The sequence below is a fragment of the Talpa europaea genome (assembly GCF_964194135.1).
Source record: "Talpa europaea genome assembly, chromosome: 6".
NCBI classification, from domain to species: Eukaryota; Metazoa; Chordata; class Mammalia; order Eulipotyphla; family Talpidae; genus Talpa; species Talpa europaea.
In genome coordinates this window covers 45781660-45801876 of record NC_140072.1, presented here as the reverse complement: position 1 = coordinate 45801876, position 20217 = coordinate 45781660, and the positions used below count along the sequence as shown (strand labels likewise).

The window sequence follows — 20217 nt, the reverse complement described above, 5'->3', positions numbered from 1 at the left end:
AAAAAATAAAATTTAATGCAATTAAAATTTAATGCATAAAATTTAATGCAATTCCCATCAAAATATCAGCAATATGATAAAGGAATTTAAAACAATTGGGATTACCTCAAGTTAAAAGCTTCTTTCTATATAGCAAAAGAAAATATGAAACAACTAAAAAGACACCCTATTGAGTCAGAGAAAACATTTACACAATATGTAACTGATGAAGGATTAATAGCGGACATATATAAAAAAATCTACATAATTTCGCAACAACAGCAAAAAAATCCAATAAATAAACGGGCAGCAGATTTGAACAGACAATTCACCAAAAAGGATATCCAGAAGGCTAAAAGACATGAAATAATGTTCATTATTGTTCTATGAAAATTAAGGCCACAATGATATACCATCCCATACCCATGAGAATGGCACATATTAAAAAAAAAAATACAGGGCCTCCCCAGTGGCCCAGCAGTTGAGCTCTGGGTTGCGAAGCTGCCTGCAGCCTCTGCAGCGCCGGTTCGATTCCCGGCCGCTGGGTGAGGGTCCCACATGTCACTCAGACCTCTTCTGCCGCCCGCTGCTCCCCTCAGTAGTTTACTTCGGTCCTTCTGCCTGTTCTGCTCCCTGCTCTGGCTCTGGTGGATTCTCTCTCCCTCCCACGCTTCTGACTGTACCCAGTGCTTATATAAATAAATAAATAAATCTTAAAAAAAAAAAAAATACAAAAAGACCAAGGAGAGGATGTGGAGAAAAAAGGAACCCTGTCACACTATCGGTGGGAATGTGAGCTGGTGCAATCATTTTGGAAAGGATTCTGCATGAACCCTAAAAAACTAAAAATAGAAATACCATTAAGACCCAGCATTTCCACTCTTGGGCATATCTCCAAAGAATGTGACAAAAACCCATTGTTACACAATGGTCACAACAGTATTATCTGCAATAGCTAGGACAAGGAAGAAGCCTAAAGGTCCATTGACAGATGAGAGGATCAAGGTATTTCCATACCACAGAGTGTATAGCCATAAGAAAGGATGAAATACAATCATTTTCAACAAAATCTGGGAATTTGAAAGAGTTGTCTGCAGCAAAGTAAAGTCAAAATGATAAAAACAAATACTGGAATTTATACTGTAACAATTTGATGACATAAAACATTTTAAAAATCAGTGGATATCAATAAACATCCTGAGGACTCTGCGATTAAAAGGGAAGGGGAAGAGGAAGGGACGAGGGAACATAAGAGATAGTGGTGGGGGAGATAAATTTAAAATGTGTAAAAAAAAAAAAAAAAGAGTAAGAACAAAAACTGGATGTTATACAAGAATCGTCAGTACCCACTCCTCTCACTCCCTGTGTTTCCAAGTGTGTCTGAGGGAATTTCAGGATGGAAGCGTGAGGAGGCCAAAGGGAGAGGGTCACGGTCTGTACACACTAGGCCAGAGTCTGGCAGTGCTATTGGCAGCAGCAGTGGGCCTGGCATGGACAGGAGTCCAAGGCCATGCCTGCAAAGGGCAACCAATGAGGTAGTTTGTGAGAGATGGTTCTCAAGGCCCAGCCAAGCTCAGACACCTTGAACAGAGTCCAAACTCCAAGTCAAATTCTCATCCAAAGAAATAGGTAGGGCACTGAACTCTGGAATAGTCTGAAAGTCATATCAGACTGTGGGCAGTATCTAGGGGTGTGTATGTGGGAGAGGTGGGTGGGGAGGAATGGAGGGAGGGAAGAGAGGTATATTTTGAGCCTTTTTTTTTAATTAAAAATCAGGGCATCCCTGGTGGCACAAGGGGTTAAGACACTACCTATGAAGCCGGTTAAGATGCAACATATGAAGCTGTCTGCAGCCGCTACAGCACCAATTCAATTCCCCACCAGTGAGCTGCCCTCACGGCGCAGCAGACCTCTCCTGACTCGCCTGCTGCTCCACTTAGCAGTGTATTTCAGTCAGTCTGCCTGTTCTGTTCCCCACTGTCTCTGGTGAATCCTCTCGCCCCCCCACACCTCTGGCTTGTACCCAAGTTCTTGCATGCATAAATAAATCAATCTAAAAAATTTAATAAAATTTTATTAATTAAAAATTAATTAATTAATTATTTTAAAAATTAAAATTATTAAATTAAATTAAAATTTAATTATTTAATAATTAAATTATTAAAAATTAATTAAAAATAATAAATTTTTTTATTAAAAATTAATAAAATTAAAAATCCCTGGGGACAAATGACTTCAGAAGAATCAACACAGTGAAGCACAGGGCCTCACCCTTCTTTTCATGCAGGACACTGCAGTGGTGCTGGCAGTTCAGAAGCAGATGGTAGCAGGTTTCTTGTGGGAGATATACCATAGAAATTACTCTACTTGGGGAAGCTTACTAGGCTGAACCACTGTCTACCTCCTCTAGCTTGTCCCTTCACCACACTCCACTTTTGTTGTACTGTCAGTCTTTTTTTATTCTTTTAACACATTATTCTTGTAAATTTTTATAATTGCAAGTAATATAGGCCTGAATACAGGAGAAGTATAAATCCTCCTCCGCAGAAGTAACCACTGTAAAGTTTGATGTGTGGACTCCCAGGCTTTATTCTACAAATCCAAAAATGTTATATATAGTTGCACTGACATATATGTAATAATTTTTATAAAAACAAGATGATACTCTATTAAGTTGCAACATATTTTTAAATACAGCAGAATAATAAGGACTTTTTTTTTTTAAAGATTTATTTATACAAGCATTGGGCACAGTCAGAGCGCAAGAGGGTGAGAGAATTCACCAGAGCCAGAGCAGGGAGCAGAACAGGCAGAAGGACCGAAGTACACTGCTGAGGGGAGCAGCGGGTGGCAGGAGAGGTCTGCACGCCATGTGGGACCCTCGCCCAGTGGCCGGGGATTGAACCGGCAGTGCAGAGGCTGCAGGCAGCTTCATAACCCAGTGCTCAACTGCTGCGCCACGGGGGAGGCCCAATACAGACCTATTTTTAACTTATGCAACTTATTCAACTTTTCAACTTATTCTGAGTTAAGTACCTTGATTTTTCAGTTTCCCTATTAGTATTCATTTAAGCTGTTTCTATATTTTGCTATTATAAACAATGCTGACATAAACACACACAGCATGTTTACACATTGCAAGCTGATATTTCTTTAGACTACATTGTTAGAACTGTAGGATGTTAGGGAGTGTGAATTTAAATTTATAGGGTTGTTTAAAATAGAAAAATTTGTCAGCAAGAAAAAATACCATAAGACTTAAATAGATTTAAGTGTGATAAAAGTTTTAAGGTAAATTCTTTAATAATTGTTTCTAGTGTTAAAATGGTTTCCAAAGCTTTTTTTCTTTCTTTTTTTGTAATTTATACAAAAGATGGGAAGTTATTAAATATCTAGATCATTTCCAGATAGGATAAAGTACTAAAACTTTAATTTTGAACATAGATTTATTTACTTCTTATTACAGAGGAACTAAAGATATTTGGGTCTTTTGTTATATTTGGGTATAAGAGATTATTCACAATTGCTTATATCTTCTTTTCACTAGAAATTAAGGTTTCTAAGGGTAAGAATTCTAATTAATCTATGTAATTACAAGTACTACAAATAATAAGGAAAACATCCCTGTATGCAAGGAAAGCAAGATGTGTGTTTTTAGTAAGAAAACATGTCACTGACGGAGATACATTTTTGTGGAGAGAAAAGAAAGTAATTTTGTTCCAAAGTGAGGTTGTTTATTTAAAGCCACAAGGCAAAACCTGAACATAAAAAAGGAAATTATAAAAGATTCTTGGAAGAAGAATCTTTCAGGAAAGAAATTTTATGTGTGATCAAATGGACAAGATTTAATAAATGGTGTAAGTATTAAAAATAAGCTTTAATATCATTAGCGTACTTACATAAAACTAAAATTTCAAATTTTTTTCATTGGTTAAATGGACAAAATAGTCTGTTCTTTATATAGTGCAAGGTTTTTCCTTATCTTTTAAGTAGCTTGCTTAGAAAGCAAAGATATGTGTTATCAAAGTAATTCCATTGGCTTCCGTAGAGTTAAGTTTTACTTGCAACTATGTAAGCGTCTATACTTGTTTTTGAAATCTTTCACAGTTGCTTTGTTTAAATGAAAGATTACTATTAAAAAAATTAATATTGTTTCACAATGATCTCCATCCCTTTTGGGTTGAGTCCCCAACATCTTTTGATATTTTTGACAAACTTCCCCAAACCAAATTCTAAATGAAGTCCTTTGACCTTAAACAACTGAGAATTTCCAGAGGGCCCATGGAACTTCTCAAAAGATGTGTTCTTCCCTTTTATAGTGAGACATTAAAATAATTAAGCTTATTTAGTTTGTTAAATTGGTTGGGAAGCATTTTTAAGAAGCAATACTAAGTCTTTATAATGTATTTGTATAAATGTTAATATGTCTTCTAGAAACTTTTATGAAGTTTATGAAATTCCTAGAAGTCTCCTATGTTCTGGTACAGTGTTATTAGATGTAAGTTTAATCATTCAAAGTATATTGTATGTCACAGAAATAACCAAGTTCCCTTGTCAAATGCATTATGATGAACTCTCATCAGACCTTGGCTTTTTTTTTAAGGTTTATTTATTTATGCATACAAGAACTGGGGTACAGGCCAGAGGTATGGGGGGGTGAGAGGATTCACTAGAGACAGAGTGGGGAACAGAACAGTCAGATTGACTGAAATACACTGCTGAGGGGAGCAGCGGGCGAGATAGGAGAGGTCTGCTGCACCATGTGGGTAGCTCCCTGGCCGGCCAGGATCTTACTGGAGCTGCAGAGGCTGTGGCTAGCTTCATAGTGCTGTGCTTAACCCTTTGCGCCACTAGAGAGACCCAACCTTGGCCTTTCTTAAGCCTTATATTGTTTGCAGACAATTATTGTTTTGGCAAAGATGTTCCTAGGAAAATATTTCATCTTCAAGTAGATTCATGGAAAGGACTTTGACAAGTACCTAGGATACAGACTTTCAGATCATTAAATAAGCTCTTATAACTTTAAGACTATAAGAAGTGGGTTAAAGAAGACTTTTTCGCTCTGACTTATAGCAATTTGGTAAAGTATACCTTTGTAAGCAAAGATGAAATATACTTTTTCTTTCAACCTAATCCCTCCAGAGTTTGAAAACTTAATAAGTATTCTTATTTCATGGCAATAAAACTTCATTCTCTTTGTGTAGGTATTACAGGTCATTAGATTCACCAGCAGTTAAAGCTGATTTAAAAGAGCCTGTGTGGTTAATCTTGCCATAACTGCAAGTGACAGAACAAGTTTATTGAAACTAGACTTAATTTTGCCAAGCAAATCAATTCCACCATAATTATTCATAATAGAAATGGGAATAATTGTAGAAAGAAAAATTGTATTTGCACTTTTGTAGATATTAAATTCTAACTCTGTTGTCATTGAGGTTTTGTTAACTGGACTGGATCCTGAATTATTCTAGATTCTTCAAATATCTGGCTATGACTCTCCAAATATTTCCTGTTTTCTCCCACCCTCCTAATTTGGAATCACTGTGAAAAAAGGCAGGCCTTAAATCTCCTTAGAAGGAACTATACCAAGTCCTCCATACTACAAAGAAGGCAGCCAAATTTTAGAGATTTGAATCTTGGGTATCTTATAGCAAAACAAGGTTTTGCTGACATCTGGTCCTGTACACTGGAAACTGGAGACCTGCAAACCAAATTGACAAGGAGGAGGAGCAGTTGACAGGTAGACAGTATCCACTCAAGACACCACATCAAGACTCCGTAGGTTAATTCCCTTTCCTTTTTCTTTCCTTTACTCAGACATTGGCATGGCAAGGTAATAGTCTCATCCATTATCCCTCAAACCACTGCTCAAAACAGGATAACCTGTCACACTGCTGGATTGGCCACTGTGCTGATTCTGTAGATCTGCATCAGGGACTTCTCCCCAATTTCCAAGGCTTTAGTTTCAAACTCAACCCCTCTCTGTTGTGTCACATTCCCTAACCCTGAGGGCCCATTTTCCTGTCTCTGGTTAAAAACCCCAAGACCAGGAAAATGTGTCACCTAGTTCTGTACCAAGAAAGGGACACAAGCCACGGGTAACCAGAATAAAACCACCTGTAAAATTGGCAGACCCTTATATTTTATTGACCTCCATAGCTGATTCTTAATGATATTTAGGATCTGCAGCTAAAGCAATAGTTACCCCCTCAAAGTCCTTAGCCTCTCTAGCCAATGTTGTTATGGACCTTGATTCTCTTTTAGTTAAGTATATTCTTCAAATATCTGGCTGTGTTATATAACACCATGTGGATTAATGCCTCTGAAGAAGTTGAAACTCAGTGCATAAAATCACTGAGGGGGCCTCCCTGGTGGTGCAAGGGGTTAAGGCACAGCGCTATGAAGTTAGCCTCAGCACTGCAGCAGGAGTTCGATCCCAGGCCAAGGAGGTGACCCACATGGTGCAGCAGAACTCTCCTGGCTCACCCACTGCCCCCTCAGCAGTGTATTTCAGTCAATCCATCTGTTTTGCTTCCCACTCTGTCTCTGGTGAATCCTCACCCCCCACATCTCTGGTCTGTACCCCAGTTCTTGTGCGCATAAATAAATAAATCTTTAAAAAAAATAAAATCACTGAGTAAGCCATCTTACTTAAAAATTTCACTCCTTTAGTGGGGTCTTTGTTTGATTGGTTTCGGTACTGGAAACCCCAGCTATGAAGCATAAGCTAAATACTAGGAATTATCCTGTTTATGGTTATAAAATAATACCCCTGGCACATTGTATTTTTCCCAAAAGCTTTAAATGCGTGTTTGCAGTTGCTACTCACCAAACAGATTTCCCTAAGACTGGAACATCAGAGAAGCAGCAAAGAGGACTGACTTTAAGAAAATGAACCTGAAGTTGTGTTCTAAATGACATTTGAATGTCACACAGGTGACCATCAAAAACTGAGAAGTAGTATCTAGGAGTGGCACTGTTGCCCTAAATTTTGATCAAATCTCTCAGGTTGAGAGTCTGATCAAAAGGAAGGAATTGTTAAAAGTAGAAAGAAAAAAAAACAGGTCCAAATGGAGTCCTTCTTAGGAAGAAAGGCTGCCCCTAACCAGACTTAATATGTAATCTAATTGTAGTTTCAACTTCTCCCAAAAATACAATCGTAATCAATCTGTAGTTTCCTATAGTCTTATCTGCATGATAAGACCCTCCTGCCTCCTCTCTAAGGGAAGATGGTTTTGTCTGAAATAATCTTTCTTTTCTTTGGCTAATAACTTGTCTCACCCTCATTATCTTTGCAAAATTCTCTATTGTTTGCAAGCCCTTACAAGATATTAGAAAGCATTTTTTTTAGGATATATTTTTATTTATTTATTCATAAAAGAACTGGGGTAGGCCAGAGGTGCTGGAGGTGAGAGGATTCACCAGCCAGAGTGGGGAGCAGAACAGGAAGATTTACTGAAATACACTGCTGAGGGGAGCAGTGGGCTAGATAGGAGAGGTCTGCCGTGTCATGTGGGTTAGCTCCCTGGCTGGGGATTGAACTCATGCTGTAGTGACTGGCAATAGTTTGATGGCACTGAGACTTTAACCCCTGCACCACCAGGGAGACCCTAGAAAGGATTTTAATTTGTAGTATGTGGTTGAACATCAGAAATTACATATAAAATTCGGTATGAGTGCATAGGGTGTTATGTTTCTTGGGAGAGATACATAATTTTCTTCAAACTTAACCCAAAAAGCCACTGAGCTATAGGGAGCTGGCATGTCGCTGAGGCGCTAGACCACAGGTAGCAAATTTGCAGATCTTGAGCAATTTATTGAGCAGTTACCTGTTCAGCAAGGCTGTTCCCTCTCCTGCTCTGAGAACACCTACTAGGAGAACAGACAGTGGCATTTGCCAGTATGTCCTGCCCTTAAAGTAAAAATGAAGGGCCACATAATTATGGCCATATATACATCCTGTTTCCTGGATAGTGCTTGGGATCAATTATATAGATCAAACATGTGCCATCTAATGGTTAGCTGGTGTTCTTGGTTCTTAGATTGGAAGGTCATCGCCACACTATATTTAACCTAATTCATGAGAGTTGGGTTGATGCCACCAACTCAGCCTGAAGCCTAGGAGGGGAGTAACAGTGTAAGAACTTGGACAGAGGGAAAGAATTGTTCCAGCAATACATACTAGCTGATCACACTGTAAGACCACCTTTCTTGTGATCAGTGCCAATCTTCTGGAACTGCATATAGGGTATACAGCATATATATAGGGTATAGGGTAACTTACAGGGTAACATCACTATAGGCCAAGTTTGGGGGCAAAGGCTAAGACTCTGCTCCCCAGCTGCTGAGAAGATATCAGCAGAGGACCTGGCTACGGTTTGGTGTATACTTTTCCCCTTTGATAGACCTGTAATCACAGAGTACTGTTAATCCAAAATCTCTTTACATTTCTCCTTCATGGGTTGCCTTTTTCAGTTTTTTTTTTTTTTGAAGATTTATTTATTTATACATACAAGAACTGGGGTGTAGACCAGAGGTGCGGGGGTGAGAGGATTCACCAGAGAGAATAGGGAGCAGAATTGGCACATCTACTGAAATATACTGCTGAGGGGAGCAGCAGGCAAGACAGGAGAGGTCTGCTGCACCATGTGGGTTGCTCCCTGGCTGGCCAGGGGTCGAATTTGTGCTGCAGTGGCTGGTGATAACTTGATAGTGCTGTGTCTTCAACCCCTGAGCCACCAGGGAGGCCCGCCTTTTTCAATTAATAGCATCATAAGAATACCATCTACTCAGGCTTCCTGGAGCACAGAAAAGCTATTAAAGTATTTATTTTATAAAGTTATTAAACCTTGGCAAGCATGTAAAGTCTTTGTGTATTGTGAAGGTAACACCGTAGAGGATAGGGCCATTCCTCTTACCCATCATCCACCCCTTTGAATCTGCATTCTCCCTTCTGGAGACAGCTGTGTCCTCCTATAGAGCAGAGTTGGGCAAGACAAGGATATAGCAATTCCTTCCTCATCTACCCCAACATCTGTTACCCAGAGACATGGTGCAGGATCTTCCTTCCTTTGGCTGCCTATGGAGGCAATTTACAATGGAAAGATCCAGAGGCCAAATCAGATACTAGCTAGTGGGAGGTAAGTCCAAATGCACTGAGCCAAAAAAAAAAAAAAAAAAAAAAAAGGAGAAACAAGTCAGAGATGGAAAGATATGTCAGGAAGTCCCAGGTACCAAGAAACCAAAGTTGGAGATGGAAGCAAAAGCAAATAGGTGCATTAGTAGGACAAAGCTGGCCATCATCCATTGCCGGATTTGGTCCTGAGTTCAGGGCAGGTCTAAACTAAGACCAGCCTCAGGAACTGGGCATGTACCATCCGTGTTGAGGTGGGGTCTAAAGAGGTATGCACTAAATAATGCACTGCCAGATGAAAGTTGATGATAGCAGATGGAGAGTTTATGCCATACCTAAAACAATCTCCACTGGGCCCCAAAAAGATACTGATGATTCAAGTAAATGGAGTCATGGCTCTTGATAATAGCCAAGAGACAGGACCAAGCAGTAACAGAACTGGTGAGAGTACATCCCTACGGTAGTTCCTGATAGATGCCAGTTAGTTTTGAATCAGTCACCATACCAGGGTGAGAGACACAGTTGAACCCTAGAGCTTGGACCATGAATCCTCCACTGAATGGCACTATTACAAATTCTAGAAAGCATCATCAGCATCATGAAAGCTCCATAAGAAGTCAAGTTAATGGGGAAACTAAAGCCAGGCATCCTTATATTTGGATCCCTCCTTCTACACTACCGCTATGTTCTATCCTACTTCTCTGCCTGTTGTTTATCCCAAACTCACCATACAAATGAATTAATTCATGTCTCTATCAATAAGGTTGAGCATCTTTTCATATGTTTACATTTACAATTTACATTTTCTCCTTGGTGAATTACTTAAAATCTTTTCTAGTTTTCATTGGTCTGTCATTTTCTTATGAATTGGTACTAACTCTTTGTCATGTCTTACAAATGTTTTATCCTATTGTTTGTTTGCCTTTGGATTTTACTTAGTATTTTTTCATTTTTAGGTAGTTAAGCCTATCAATCTTTTCCTTTGTGGATTCTAGATATTCCATTTTACTCACAATAGTCTCCCAAAGGTATAAAAATATTCTCCTACCATTTTTCATTTGTCACGCTGACAAAAATTTGAAAGAGCAACAACACTCAGCAATGCTAAGAGAGTCAGGAAAGGATATTCTCATACCCTACTGGTAGAAATGTGAGTTTGACAGCTATTTGGAAAGTAATCTAGTTATAAGTACTAACGTAAAAATGCACACATCTATTATCACAGCAATCCCACTTTGGGAAATCTTTTCCTCAAAAATAAAAACATTGGATCATAAAAATATATATACAAAGATGCTAGGTTCGGCATTACATGTAGGGCAAAATGAAAACAAATGTCAGCCACAAAGACGTCATGTGATAGTATATTTTGCTGTTACTAAAAAAATGATTTTCCTGAACAATCTGAAAGTACATAATGCCACCATATGAATGTACTTAAAATGGCAAAAAATGATACATTTTGTGTTTATTTTACCACAATTTAGAAGAAAAAAGTGTCCTGGAGAAATGGTCATAAACATTGTTAAGAGAAAAATCTGTTTCTCTGAAATATGGATTTTCTTTTTTTTTTAGTAAAGTGTGTGTGTGTACACAAGTTCACAGCAAAAGGAATGGTAGGATAAAAATCAAATTTTATCATCAATTACCTAAGGGATTGTGAAACACTTCTTGTCTGACTTGTAATCAAGAGCATGAATTTAGAGCTCAAGTCCCTTGACTTGTGTGACCTGGGTGAGTCTGTATTAGTTTCTTAATTTTTAAAACAGGAAGAGACATAGTACATGCCTCTATTGTTGAATTGTTGAGGTATAGCTGTTAAGAACAGTTCCTGTCACAAGAAATGATAGGTAGGTGCTGTCATCATGATATTATTGTCTCCTTCAGTGTCTCCTTCAGTGCTTCATTGTATCCTATACATTCTTCCATCCCTGACTGCTTTTGGGGATTGTCAAAAGATTTAAGTATCAGAAAGGAAAATAAATCAGAGAAACAAAAACAAAATACAAGAAGCCTAAAAATGAGGGGATTCATGTACTATTTGTTTTAGATCCCAGAGCTAACTTGCTTCTGAGGCCATCTGAGCTGTCTGGGCATTGGCTCTAAAAGACTGGCACAATTTTGGAGGCATCTGGCCTAGGTTTCTTTCTTCTTGACCTGGTTTCACGTAGAAGGTACTCTTTAAATTCACAATTTAGCTGTCTTCTCAATGTCTTCACATCTCCACTACTGCTCTTTGATAATCCTAGTGTCACCTTCCTCTTTTCGCCTGCCAAACCAACAGTTTCTTGCACTGCAAATGTTTTCTCTGACTGGCAGACTGCTAAGACCGGGAGGTGTTAAACATGTGCACCAGTTGCAAAGATCAGTTTATCTATTCCCAGCCTTGTTTCTTTCATAGGGTTGCCGCCACATTAATGTTCTTTGGGTTGAGAAATTTGGAGCCTTTAGGCAGTGAATATTTCTCTTGATGCTTTATAACATTTCACATCCAACGAATCTTACGTTAAATGTGATATAAACCAGTAAATTCCCCTGGCTTATTTTTACCCATGGAGTACTAATCTATAGAATCAAAAATCTCCTTCCTCTCAGGACAGAAAGGCATGAGCTTCCCTAATAAAGACCTCTCAGGGGCCTCCCCGGTGGCGCAGCGGTTGAGCGCTGGCTTGTGAAGCTGCCCGCAGCCTCTGCAGCACCAGTTCGATCCCCAGTTGCCGCAAGGGTCCCACATGGAGCGCAGACCTCTCCTGCTGCCCGCTGCTCCCCTCAGCAGTGTACTTCGTCAGTCTGCCTGTTCTGCTTCTCCCTGCTAAGGCTCTGGTGAATTCTCTCACCCTCCCGCGCTTCTGACTATACCCAGTGCTTGTATAAATAAATAAAATAAATCTTTAAAAAAAATAAAGACCTGTCAGTTTTATTAATTATAATGCTTGAGATTAAAACCAAGCAGTACTTCTTTTCATTGATTTTACATGATCCCCAGGGTTTCTCTATCCCTTACGTTCTCCTGCCACTGCTTATATTTTCATTCTTTCCTTTAGTCCTCTTCCCTTACTCCCTCTCCTTTCCTCTCTTCACTCTTACGCACTTCCTGTGTGTCAGGCACTCAGCAACAAAGCTTGAGAAAAACAGACCATCTCTTGTTGTCATGGAGCTTACAAACTTAATTGAGAGATAAGGGACATTCATCAAATAATTACCAAATCTATAATTTTAAACAGCACTAGTGCCATGTAGGAAAACACAGGACCCACTAAGAAATCTGTCTAGGTGAAGGCTTCATCCATGAAGTGGCAGCTGAGCTGGGATAAGAAGGATGAGGAGTTAACCAGGCATCTCTCCCCATTTAGAGTTCCAGGTGGATGGAGATCAGCACTGTAAGAGTACCAGTCCTGGGTCTGCCTGACAGAGGTGCTCATAAATGTTTCCGGAAGGGAGGAAGAGACTATGTGAAAAGCATAAAACCTTAGAAAAATGTACCCTGCTTTCTTTCGATATTAATTAATACATTTTAACTGCTGCTAAAAAGAACTCCAAAGCAGAAACAGAAAGACTAAAGTGGTAGAAGGGGAGATTAAAATAGTTGCAACCAAATCACATTCGGGCCTTTAAGGGTATGTGGGAATTTTGCCCTAACAGCAGTTGGAAGTCACTGAAGGGTTATTTTTCAGTTAGCATTTTTAAAACCCCTACTCAGTGCTAAAGACTTTATTTGCATGATTTCAGTTAATCCTTGAAAAAAATCTTATGAGAGTATTATTATCATCCCCGTTTACAGACCTAGGACACTGAGGTGTAGAGAGGTTAAGTTGTTTGCTCAACACTGCTAGTAAGTGGCAGAGGCATGACTCCAAGCCCTTCCTCTTAACCACTATATTACACATGCTTTGAGCAAGAAAGAAGTAGGTAAGCAAGTATGAACAGCTGATTCTAATCTTCTTGGCAGGAACAGCCCACTGTGGAGGTGGTAGCATAGGGGTATCAGGGTTTAATGAGCTAATCATTGAATTTAACTAATCCCCTTGTTCTAACTCCATATTAATCAAATAACCTTCTAATTATATTCTGGCTTCCTATACAGATTTTTCTGCTGGTAGATAATGCACTGACCAGCCTACACATGCATTTTGTTCCAGTTGGTAATTTTATTTACTCACCGTGAGATAATAAATTGGCATTCTGCTTTTTACAAAAAAAGGGAAAAATACACTAAAACGAAAAATATTGTTAACTTTTAGTTATTTTCCTATGTAGTTTGAAAAATAAAAAACAACAAATAAAAAACAACATAAACTGTACATTGTCTCTTTGATGATTTAACCGTTTCCTGCTGCCTGCTGGGGAGGGACGGGCTATGTGGTCACGAAGTCGAGATCGAGCTCTTTCTTCACCTTCTTTGTCAAAGTCCCTGGCACAGACCAAGTGCTTCCATTGTTTCCAGTCGGCAAACTTGCGCCCTTCCTCTCGCACGTGGCTGGGAGGCTCGCTCTTCAGAATTTACCTAATTCCCAGAGCGACAGGCAGCTCCACCGGGGGCTCCTCCACCTCCCGGGGGTAGCGCGCGTGGGGTCCTCGGAGCAGGCGGATCCCGACCCACCAGCGCACAGCCGGGCAGGGCCGCCCCGGCCCCCCCAACCCGGAGCCGCCCCCCGCCCGGGCGCCGGGAAGTGACCCCCGCCCCTCCCCACTTGTGGGCGCCCTCCCAGCGGGTACTCCAGGCAAGCCGCTCCCGACTCCTTGTTTCTCGTTGGCTCGCGTTTCTCTCCCTACATAATTCCTTTAATGGGCAAAACTGGGACAATCGCGGGTGGACATTTTAAAGTGAAAGCTTCATGGAACACCCCTTTCAACTTGTCGGGGATGGGCTTCATCGCAAGGGGCTACATCGGGCTTTTCCCGCAAGAAAACGATTCCACTGTCTCCAACAAAAGATGTTGAAATGACTTTTTTTTTTTCCTCCCCAAAGACACTGGAGAATCAGCAAGGACAAGGTCAGCCTGGCTAGCGGCCTCCATTCCCTGGGCAGGAAAGGCCGGCGCCCTCGAGGCCCCGGGCTCGGCCTCCGCTGTGGGGTCAACAACGGGGGAGGCCCCGCTCGGAAGCCAGCGCTGGGAGTGGAGGGGAGGGCAGCGATCGTTTTAAATGGACATAATTCTCTTTAATGTCCTTTTCGGCCATTTTCATCACAGAAGCATTACCCAAGAATTACTACAACTGGGCGGCCGCCCCTCAAGATTTCCAGCGGCCAGCACCGCCCAGGGCGGGGATAAATACGGGGTGTGAAGAGTCCTACGCTGACCCGCCAAGATGGCCACTTTCGCACGGCCCAGGGCCAGCGGCGCCCCGCCACCCCGGCTCGGAAGGTGGGTGGCCGGAAAGACCCTCGGGAAGAGCCGAATGACAAAACCTCGGCCGATTCCCGCCGCCACCGCTGGGGGGCGCGCTCGCTGCCACATAGCCGAGCCAACGGTCAGGAGGGAGGTGCCAAGTCACAGCACAGGGGAGCGAGCCCAGAAAGACCTTGTCGCTTTTCCTCCACTTAAAAAAAGAAAGGGTACAACCACCCATTATACTGGCGTTTCCACTTATTCCTTGTTACAGCCGCTTAAGGCAGCTCAATATTCGTAAAAGGGGCGTGGAACCTGCGCTCCCCCCCGCCTCGCAGAGTGGTTCAGCCCGAGCTCCGCTCGCCGCCCCGCCCCTCTGTCTCCCCCCCCCGCGCGAGTGGCGCATTGGTGCGCGGCGCCGAGGGGCGGGGCCCGAGCCGGGCGCGCGCTGCGGCTGCTGTATAAATACTGGGCCGCACCGCCCGCCGCCTCGTTCGCTCCGCGCCGCCAGCCCAGGGGGAGTCGGTCGCTGCCTCGGCTTGCGCATTTCGCTGTCCTCGCCTCGCCCTCTGCCTTTTCTCCTCCGCGCCACCTTCACGCACCGCCACCGTCACCGCCACAATGAACGGGCAGCTCAACGGCTTCCATGAGGCATTTATCGAGGAGGGCACGTTCGTCTTCACTTCAGAGTCGGTGGGGGAAGGCCACCCAGGTGAGGTCGCGGGGCGAGGGGCGGGGCGTGGGCAGGACCCTGGCCCGGCCTGCCGGGACCCGCAGGTGGCGCCCGCGCGGGGTGCCCTCGCCCCCGGGCTGTGGGGAGCGCGGCGGCCGCGCGCCTTCCTCGTGGCGCCGCCGGTGCCCGGCGCGTGGCCGCCGCTCCCCTCCCCCTTCGTCTCTCCGGCCGCGCGCCTCTGCATGCGGAAGATTCCAGAAAGCGACTAGGGCGGGGGCCGCGGCCGCGTGTGCTCTGCCCGGGGAGGGCACTGTTTCCTCCTCCCCGCCCCGCCGTCTCAGACACCTCGAGTGGGCGACCCGCCCCGAGTGCTCGCCACCCGCCCTCGGGAGCGCGCGCCCCGCATTGCAGCCGCAACCACGTGTTTGCAGCATGTGGCATCCGGGCGAGGGGGCGCCGACCGGCCGCCCGGGGTGGAGAAGTGGGGGGCCGGTGCCCCGGGACGCCTGGTGTTTAAATGAACGCCGTGGCTTGTGCCGTTACCACTTAGTAAAGAGGACGGACATGCCCTTAGGCCTCAGGCAGAAAGAGTGTGGCCTTGTCTTCAAGGTGACAGCCTCCAACTAAATATAGCGCCTGTTGGAGAAGGCAGGCCTTATTTGGGCCTTCTGTGAAAGGATAAGGAAACGTGAATTAAGGGTAAGCTGCCGTTGCGTTGGGTTTCCTTTTAAAGTCTTCGCTACTTACCGTTAGGTAAGGTTTTACACATTTCCTCCCCGGCTTTGTCCACTGATCCGCCATTATGGATCAGTTTACACGTGAACAAATGAAGCTGTTTCAAGGAAGCTCCAGTCTCAGCCTGAAAGCATCACCTAGTGAAGATCATGGTTTTGCTTCTGCTCTTAGGGTGACCTCAGTGACAATAGTTCTATCTAGTCTGTGGCTGAAGGACCCATGTCTCTGTAGCAAGTCTCTGCCTAAGATGAAATCCCACCGGTCACTTCGTGCCGCAGAGTGGACAAACCCCAGATCCTGATGAGTGAAGAGCAGATGTTTTGGTGTGGTGGACGCGGTTTTTTATTAAGTTTGTGCATTTAATTGAAGCCTCTAACTGGATTGCAGCCCACAATTTGCTTTGTGTTTTGGATGATTAGAGAAAATTCGGGAAAGTGAGGTCTTAACCGCTGTCCCTTTTTCAGTTTTTAATAGCTGGCAGTACAGTGGGGAGAACAGCAACTAGGATTTGGAATACTTGTGGGCATTTCCCAGTCGAGCTCTTGTGCTGGGACTACCTTTACAATGAAATTAAAGATTTTTTGTTTTAGTCCATTTGTTTATGTGTCTTTGCATTCATTGTTTAATTCTTTGACATTTCTTGTTACTTAACTGGTGTTACTTAAAATCAAGGAGGCTGGTTTGCTGGCAGCCTCTGTTCTCCCTGACCTCCAAGTGCACAGGGGTTTGGTACATATTGTAGAAGTAAATATTGAATGACTTGGGCAAAATTAAGACTTCTTAAGAAATGGGTAGGAAAAATACAACTTACTCTATTGATTGGTTAGCTTTATAAGGCAAACTTTAAATTTAGGGGATAAGATACAAGGAGTATTTGAAAATTAACACTGTAAAGCAAAATGTTTCTTAAGTTCACATATGGCTGTTACTTTGCAGTGGAAATTGTTTTGCTTGGGAACTTCATTTTTCAAAATGTTTGCAATACTTTAAGAGATGGACTGACACCCTTGTGATGTTTAAAGTGCACATATTTAAAGTGCACATGAGTTAAAATGTATTAAACTTGTTGAGTGTTACGGCTTACTGAATTGGTAAGCTTGTGGCACAGCTATATTAAGATCCTGGTGTCAAATTTTCAACTACATGCAGCACTGTACCTAGCATTCTTCAGGCCAATGACTAATGACTTCTGGTAATGCAGTGCTTTAAGTAGACAGCAGTGAAGATGTACATACTTAGTGTCACTGAATTTATCACTAAGTTTTGCCGCCTTTTTTTTTTTTTTTTCTTAAAGAAAGCTCTGTCCCAATGAGCTTTACAGGTGTAGCTAAAGGGAAGTGGACATGCTTTTACTTTAAAAGTTGAGCCAGGACTTCTTTTTCCCCTCCAGATAAGATTTGTGACCAGATCAGTGATGCTGTCCTTGATGCCCACCTTCAGCAGGACCCTGATGCCAAAGTGGCTTGTGGTAGGTTCAGACTATTGCTTACTTACAAACTGATGAAAAGATAATACAAAATTTGTAAATTGAGATTTGAGCGTGAAACCTCTTTTTTATTAGAAACTGTTGCTAAAACTGGAATGATACTACTTGCTGGGGAAATTACATCTAGAGCTGCTGTTGACTACCAGAAAGTGGTTCGTGAAACTATTAAACACATTGGATATGATGATTCTTCCAAAGGTATGTTCTAGTAGCTTAGCTTTTTCCTAAGACTTGCTTTTTTCAGATGGTTTCTATAAACCCTACTCGCATTTAAAATGTTCCTGTTAGGAAAATGAATATAAGAAAGTGAAAATCAAAATCAACAAAAAACTATGAACCAGAGACACTTTTAGGGGGGCGGGGGCGGGAGGGGAGGGATTGGGGTCAGAATGGGGGGGCTGCAATTGTATGGGGAATATAACAATAAAATTTATAAAAAAAAAAAAAAAATGTTCCTGTTAATCTAACTCTAGTTGTATGGGGTTAATTTTTTTGTCCCAGCTCTATTATATTCTTTGAAAGGTACTAGTTTTAGGTATATTGGATTTCTACAGCGATATTCAGAATCCCAGATAATTGTCACATAGAAGATTTTTTTTTAACAAAACATTGTCTTTTTTATAGGGTTTGACTACAAGACTTGTAATGTGCTAGTAGCATTGGAGCAACAGTCACCAGATATTGCTCAAGGTGTTCATCTTGACCGAAATGAGGAAGACATTGGTGCAGGAGACCAGGTATCTTGGTATAGACACTACTTACATCTCTTACAACATTAATTTATGAAAATTTGGATTGTTGACATTGGTGATTTTTTTGTTTAGGGTTTGATGTTTGGTTATGCCACTGATGAAACAGAGGAATGTATGCCTTTAACTATTGTCTTAGCACACAAGCTCAATGCCAAACTGGCTGAACTACGTCGCAATGGCACTTTGCCTTGGTTACGCCCTGATTCTAAAACTCAGGTAAGTGATAATCAAAGCTAGATTACACATATTACATTGGCACAGAATCTGAACAAGACTAGTATGTCTTGCATGTATTATAATTTAGGGTACAGAATCAAGAACTAAGTTGCTTGATAGACTGATGTTCTGTGTTGCCTTCAAGGTGACTGTGCAGTATATGCAGGATCGAGGTGCTGTGCTTCCCATCAGAGTCCACACAATAGTTATATCTGTTCAGCATGATGAAGAAGTTTGTCTTGATGAAATGAGGGATGCCCTAAAGGAGAAGGTCATCAAAGCTGTTGTACCTGCAAAGTATCTTGATGAGGATACAGTCTATCATCTACAGCCAAGTGGCAGATTTGTTATTGGTGGGCCTCAGGTAAGGTCTTATATCAGTTCTGTGCTTGTAGGTCTTCTGTGGTGGTTACTTGCAAAAAATTTGCTGCTACCATCTTTCTTCTAGGTTTTCTGAAGCCCCATATGTGAATCTTCTGAGGATATTTGCTGAGTAATATAAATAGGCATTTAACAAACCTGATCTAAAACTGCTTATTGAAGAGGATTAGGCATAAAGTGACTCAAATCCTGTGTTTTCAGGGTGATGCTGGTTTGACTGGCCGGAAAATCATTGTGGACACTTACGGTGGTTGGGGAGCTCATGGAGGAGGTGCCTTTTCAGGAAAGGATTATACCAAGGTGGACCGTTCAGCTGCTTATGCCGCTCGTTGGGTGGCAAAATCCCTTGTTAAAGGAGGTCTGTGCCGAAGGGTTCTTGTTCAGGTATATGCTTTTATATAATTTAGAGTGATTAAATGCTTGTAAGTGGGAGGGCATTTTAGTAACCTACTTGTCTTTTATGCCATTGTTGTGTTGTATGTGGGTGTTTTGATCACTGACTCTTCTGATATTTGAATTCTTTCAGGTCTCTTACGCTATTGGAGTTTCTCATCCATTGTCTATCTCCATTTTCCATTATGGCACCTCTCAGAAGAGTGAGAGAGAGCTATTAGAGATTGTGAAGAAGAATTTTGATCTCCGCCCTGGGGTCATTGTCAGGTAAAGATGGTAAAGCCTATTGTTAGTGAAAAATATTGAGGGTGTGGGTATCCTGAGATGTTCAAATTTGAGAAAGTGAAGGAAGACTCGAGTGGGGAAAACATCTTCCTAGAATGTGTTCATCGTATAAGTTGTGTTCAGCAGACTTAATGAGAGCAATCTAAAATTTTAGCACTCCATGGCTTAGACTAACCACCCTAGAAAGTCCTCGATATTTGATACTGGGCTTTGTGCTCATATTGCCTAAGTATGATTTCTTTTTTTGAAGAAGAAGAAATTAGTACAGATAAATGGGATGTTCAAGGCTGTTATAAAGAAAATAAGAAAATAACCATGGCAGGGTGTGGGCATGGGACCTTGGTAAGTATTTCATTATCTCAGATGAGCTTTTGACATTTGAAATTTCTCAGAATGATGACAAGTTTTCATTATTTGTTGAGCCAGGGACGGAAAAACAAGAACTGTAGTTACTAATAAGGACTGTGCAAGGAGTTTGGACACCAGGAAGTAACAAACACTTTTGCCATAAAACTTCTTTCCTAGCAAACCCCAGAGAACTGCTCATTTGCCAGAACTCTTGAAAATGAGTCTTGCTGATTGTTTTGCTTTGTTTTAATTGAATGCTACATATTAAGTTACGGACTTGTATATTCCAGGGATCTGGATCTGAAGAAGCCAATTTATCAGAGGACTGCAGCCTATGGCCACTTTGGTAGGGACAGCTTCCCATGGGAAGTGCCCAAAAAACTTAAATATTGAAAGTGTTAGCCTTTTTTCCCCAGACTTGTTGGCGTAGGCTACAGAGAAGCCTTCAAGCTCTGAGGGAAAGGGCCCTTCTTCCTAAATTTTCCTGTCCTCTTTTCAGCTCCTGA

At 42.0% G+C, this 20217-nt stretch overlaps 1 protein-coding gene across 1 annotated transcript; it reads left to right on the top strand.

Annotated features, from left to right (window-relative positions):
* Positions 1-15063: 15063 nt before the first annotated feature.
* On the top strand, positions 15064-20217 carry MAT2A (methionine adenosyltransferase 2A; the record flags this gene model as incomplete). Its single annotated transcript, XM_084234821.1, has 8 exons — positions 15064-15154; positions 17241-17318; positions 17412-17534; positions 17961-18073; positions 18161-18304; positions 18887-19069; positions 19212-19345; positions 20211-20217. The coding sequence occupies 8 exons, from the start codon at positions 15064-15066 to the stop codon at positions 20215-20217; spliced, it is 873 nt and encodes a 290-aa protein (XP_084090947.1).